This window comes from Triticum dicoccoides, chromosome 3B (assembly GCF_002162155.2).
Source record: "Triticum dicoccoides isolate Atlit2015 ecotype Zavitan chromosome 3B, WEW_v2.0, whole genome shotgun sequence".
Taxonomy (NCBI): Eukaryota; Viridiplantae; Streptophyta; class Magnoliopsida; order Poales; family Poaceae; genus Triticum; species Triticum dicoccoides.
In genome coordinates this window covers 700364532-700369682 of record NC_041385.1, presented here as the reverse complement: position 1 = coordinate 700369682, position 5151 = coordinate 700364532, and the positions used below count along the sequence as shown (strand labels likewise).

The 5151-nt window shown below is 55.2% G+C and overlaps 1 protein-coding gene across 2 annotated transcripts; it reads left to right on the top strand.

Moving 5' to 3' along the window:
- The first annotated feature begins 1287 nt into the window (after positions 1-1287).
- Positions 1288-3905, top strand: LOC119277972 (amino acid permease 3-like). Of its 2 annotated transcripts, none has more exons than XM_037559326.1 (4): positions 1288-1383; positions 2089-2229; positions 2344-2886; positions 2981-3905. In XM_037559326.1, exons 2-4 carry the CDS (start codon positions 2109-2111, stop codon positions 3763-3765), a joined length of 1449 nt encoding a protein of 482 aa, XP_037415223.1. In that variant the 5' UTR covers positions 1288-1383; positions 2089-2108; the 3' UTR covers positions 3766-3905. The 2 variants fall into 2 exon arrangements, with proteins under 2 accessions (XP_037415223.1, XP_037415221.1); XM_037559324.1 differs by having other exon boundaries at positions 1291-1383; positions 2086-2229.
- Positions 3906-5151: the final 1246 nt, after the last annotated feature.

The following is a 5151-nucleotide window of genomic DNA, read 5'->3' as shown; positions in this document are numbered from 1 at the left end:
AGAGAGAGAGAGAGAGAGAGAGAGAGAGAGAGAGAGAGAGTGAAGACACTACAAGGGGACTCAATCACCGTTCTAGGTGCCGACCCATCAAGCATTAGAGATGTCGTTGATGATGACGAAGTGGAGAAAATAACAGAAGTACAAGACTTCAAAAAAAATTCATCCTCATTCGTCTCCTTGGCTCCCTCTATGACTGAGGGGGTTGTTAGGAGTATAATTGGATTTGCATATAGAGATAAGTGGATTTTTTTTTTTGAAAACAAGGGTTGCCCCCGGCCTCTGCATCAAGCGATGCACACATATAAGTGGATAGAGATAAAATTAAGTTTTAAGTACACACGACTTGTCTTGTACTTCAAGTCTTTATATATACCCTCACGAGGGTCGGATCAATAACATGGGGAAATATTTAGGCTTGTATAATTTTCCCCAAAACATTCCTTGGCATGTGATCCTGTGATGCACACACCCAAGCTTACAAATAAATCAGAACGAAGGTTAGCTTGCCTAGCCTTCGCTAGTGGGTTTTAAAAATACAAACTCTACGATGTACAGCCGATCACCGAACTATAGTTATCTTGAAATATAGTCATGCCACTCGAGTACAGCTATACGGGCACAAATGCTGGTCAGGACAAAAAGAGGCCCGGCCAGGGACAGTTCCAGCCGCTGCTCTTCTTTCTCTGAACCAAAAGTCATTGTCGACCCACACACGATTAGATGATACTGAACTAATTTAAACGCTGCTTGTCTGGCCATCATCATATCACGCGATTCCTAGACCGAGCAACCGCTCGTGTTAACTACGAGTAGTATTTAGTCTAGAAAATGTGTAGCATGTTCACGTTCAAACGGGGATTAGCTAATTAATTCATACACACGCGAACCTCTGCCGCGAAAAGGAACGGCTCTCCGGGCCTCCGTCGCAAAGGAAATGTTCGTCGCCTGTCGTCCACAGGTTCTGGTTGCTTTGTAATACAAAGGGAGGGGAGACCCTTTTTCGTAAAAACCGGACGCAGTGAGTGATTCCACGAACCGGGCATCAACTTCGAGCACTGAAAAATCATGGTACTGCAGTCATAAAGAATTCGTGATACGACGACGCAGAGCCATCCAACGGACCTATGATCGCCGGACCACTTTGGGATCTATGCGATGCGAGTGGGCGGACAAAGGAATAGATGCCCAAGGGAAAAGGATGGACCCGAAATGCTGGCGCCGCACGTACAGCCTCTCCCCTATAAAACACCCAGCCGTCGATGCAGACGGAGCACCACCACCGCAGCAGCAACGAGCGATCAGCTCTCGCCGAGCCCTCTCGACCGGCCGTGCTCGCCTCCGGTGCTGCGCCCTGCTTGGTCGAGCAGTTCCCTGCAGAGAAAGGTAACTGATTTAACTCGAAATGTATTCGCCAGGGTCGAGCGAGCTAGCCAGTTAGTTGCTCGCACTGCTGCGATCTTATCATCACTTATCATATCTAGCGATCGTTCGTGCATCGTGCTAGAGCACTGTGGAGAGGTAGGTATACTCTGTTTCACCATTGACTGGCTGAAAAAGTTACGGGTGGTGGGCTTAGGTATGATCGTCAGTCGGCTGTGAGCAATTAGCATGTGCCTGCTCTGTTGACTGCTGTGCCGACGAGGTAGGGCAAAAGGTGATGGTTGGCTCCTTCTCGGAAGACTACCCTGTCATGTGATCATGTCCACCACCACCACCATGCTTAGCAAATGCTTAGGTTACGACGTCAACTCTAGTTTTCAAAGAGGGTTTGGATTTCCAGCCCGCGCACTAGCAGCAGCTTCCCGCGTCCACCGGGCAGCGGCGGCCCCAGGTCGAGCCCGGCAGCCGGCACCCACTTTGCTCAGTGCGCAGGCTCCTCCTATAAATTGCACCGGTACCCCGGGCACCCAGAGGCAGGCCAGGCACTCACCACCACCTCGCGCTCTGCATTTACTCGTTCTCTGCAGCAGATCACGCTGCACAAGATCGCATCTCTAGCGCGCAGAGTGCACTGCACTTACTGTGGTCTGGCCTCCTCCTAATTAGTTCTCACCTGCACGCCTACTCTCTCTGTTCTGTTGGCAGCAGTTAACCCTAGAGAGAGGTCGATGGGGATGGCGGACAACGTCGTGGCCACCTACTACTACCCGCCGATGGAGGTAGCCGCCGCCGAGCTCGGCCAGACCGCCGGGTCCAAGCTCGACGACGATGGTCGCAACAAGCGCACTGGTATGTAGTAAAACCCTGCCTCATCTCATGGCGTACGTGCGTACAGCGTACAGTACTTGATTCATTGTTGGTCCCTCACTCTGACGGAGTATGTACCGACGCCGATGTGTGCAGGCACGATGTGGACGGCGAGCTCGCACATCATCACGGCGGTGATCGGCTCCGGGGTGCTGTCGCTGGGCTGGGCCATTGCGCAGCTCGGCTGGGTGGCCGGCCCCGCTGTCATGCTCCTCTTCTCCCTCGTCACCTACTTCACCTCCTCACTGCTCGCCGACTGCTACCGCTCCGGCGACCAGAGCACCGGCAAGCGCAACTACACCTACATGGACGCCGTCAACGCCAACCTCAGCGGCATCAAGGTGCAGATCTGCGGGGTGCTTCAGTATGCTAACATCGTCGGGGTGTCCATCGGCTACACCATCGCCGCCTCAATCAGCATGCTCGCCATCAAGAGGGCTAACTGCTTCCACGGCAACGGCCACGCCGACCCCTGCAAGGTATCCAGCGTGCCCTACATGATCATCTTCGGCGTGGCTCAGGTCTTCTTCTCCCAGATCCCCGACTTCGACCAGATCTCCTGGCTCTCCATGCTCGCCGCAGCCATGTCCTTCACCTACTCCTCCATCGGCCTCGGCCTCGGCATCGTCCAAGTCATAGGTAGGGGACTCTTATACACATTGATAGATCAACGAAAGCAATCCCTAGATTATGTTGAGCAATGTGTTAACCAATGATGTCTGCATGCATGCAGCAAACGGAGGCGTGAAGGGCAGCCTGACCGGCATCAGCATCGGCACGGTGACGCCGATGCAGAAGGTGTGGCGCAGCACGCAGGCGTTTGGGGACATTGCGTTCGCCTACTCCTACTCGCTCATCCTCATCGAAATCCAGGACACCATCCGGGCGCCGCCACCGTCGGAGTCGACGGTCATGAAGCGCGCCACCATGGTCAGCGTCGCGGTGACCACGGTCTTCTACATGCTCTGCGGCTGCATGGGCTACGCGGCCTTCGGCGACGCCGCGCCGGGGAACCTCCTCACGGGGTTCGGGTTCTACGAGCCATTCTGGCTCCTCGACGTGGCCAATGCCGCCATCGTCGTCCACCTCGTCGGCGCGTACCAGGTGTACTGCCAGCCCCTGTTTGCCTTCGTCGAGAAATGGGCGGCGAAGAGGTGGCCGGATTCCACGTTTGTCACCAGCGAGGTCGAGGTCCCGCTCTTCAGGACGTACAAGGTGAACATGTTCCGGGCGACGTGGCGGACGGCGTTCGTGGTGGCGACGACGGTGGTGTCCATGATGCTGCCCTTCTTCAACGACGTGGTGGGGTTCTTGGGCGCGCTGGGGTTCTGGCCGCTCACCGTCTACTTTCCGGTGGAGATGTACGTGGTCCAGAAGAAGGTGCCCAAGTGGAGCACGCAGTGGGTGTGCCTCCAGATGCTCAGCCTAGGATGCCTCGCCATCTCCCTTGCCGCCGCCGCAGGGTCCATCGCCGGCGTCAAGTCCGACCTCAAGGTGTACCACCCATTCAAGACATAATTGACATTTCAGATCGTGCACGCACAAACAATACCTCAAGGGGTAGGATTCAAGAAAAGGAAGTTATTGCCCTTTCAAACAAATCAAAGAAGATACATCCTGGATGGAGTGTGGTACTTCATGAAGTAGATTCCGAAACAGTGTATGATAAGACTAACTGGTCTTTCTTTACAATTTGTATTTCAGAAAATAATAATTCCTGATAGGTATATTATCTGGGTGATGCAGACTGTAACTTCTGGTAAAGTAGCTGTAATGGTCAATGACCACATGTAAGAAAAAATGGTCAATGACCACGTGTCAATTAAAAAATGGACAATGACCAGATAGGTCCTTTTTTCCCTACTACAACCGGATATGACAAATATGGCCCTCAAACGCTCGGGGATACGCCCGGACGCATCCGTGGACAGTGAACGAGCACTCCTCAAATCAATATAATTGCATCCGGACATCTCATACTAGATTCTTAAATCCATACAAAAGCATGCAAACTTAAAAATCTACGTATTACGTAGGTACTCCTCGTCGGAGATGTCGACAATCTCCGTGCCCAGCTCCGGGTACATGGGCCTCCTCCTCCTCTATCTCTGCGTCGAGTTCGGCGAAGAGCACGTCGGCCGCTACCTATTCCTACCGGAGGAACTGCCAGTTGGCCTCCACATAGGCCTCATCCTGGATAGAATCCAGGATGGCCTGCTGCTTCGCCATCTCCGCGGCTTGGGCGATGGCGAACTCCGCCTCTGCCTCCGCCAAGGTGGACCCCCCGGAGCAGGCTGCTTTGCTTCCTCCTACTCCGGATCCGCCACCTCCATCGGCTCCGGCAGCAGCTCTCCCTCCTCCTCCTCCTCCAGCTGCTGCTCCTCGTCCTCCTCCGGCTCCGGCGAGTCCGAAGGCAGCCCGAAAGCGATGCGGGCGGCGCGTCTTGCCTGGATCTTCTCCGCGATCTACCTCCGGCGCTCCAGCATGAGTATAGCGTATGTGGTGATCAGCCACCGGACCATGGCGATGCCGGAGAGCATGGAAGAGCGGGGGAGAGGGCGCGGATGGGCTCGGGTGGTGGCGCAGAGAGGGGGGAGGTGGATGGGCTAGGGTTGGGGACGCCGGCCGACTTAATTAGCCGACTTTGGCCTCGAGCGGCAAGTCAGAGCGACGCCATGCCGCGTTCACACCATGACAACGAAGGGGGCGTCCATCGGACCATCGGGTTTTCAGGCATTTCCGCGTGGGACCCCGTCATCAGTCCTACGTGGCGGGCGCCCGGGCACCCCCCCATATTTGGGCTGGATGAGGGGCACCAGTCATCTCAGGCGTTTGAGACCCGTTCGAGGCACCCGTCCGGGTCACATTTTCGTGACCGGTCAGTGATCGGGGGGGCCGCCCGGG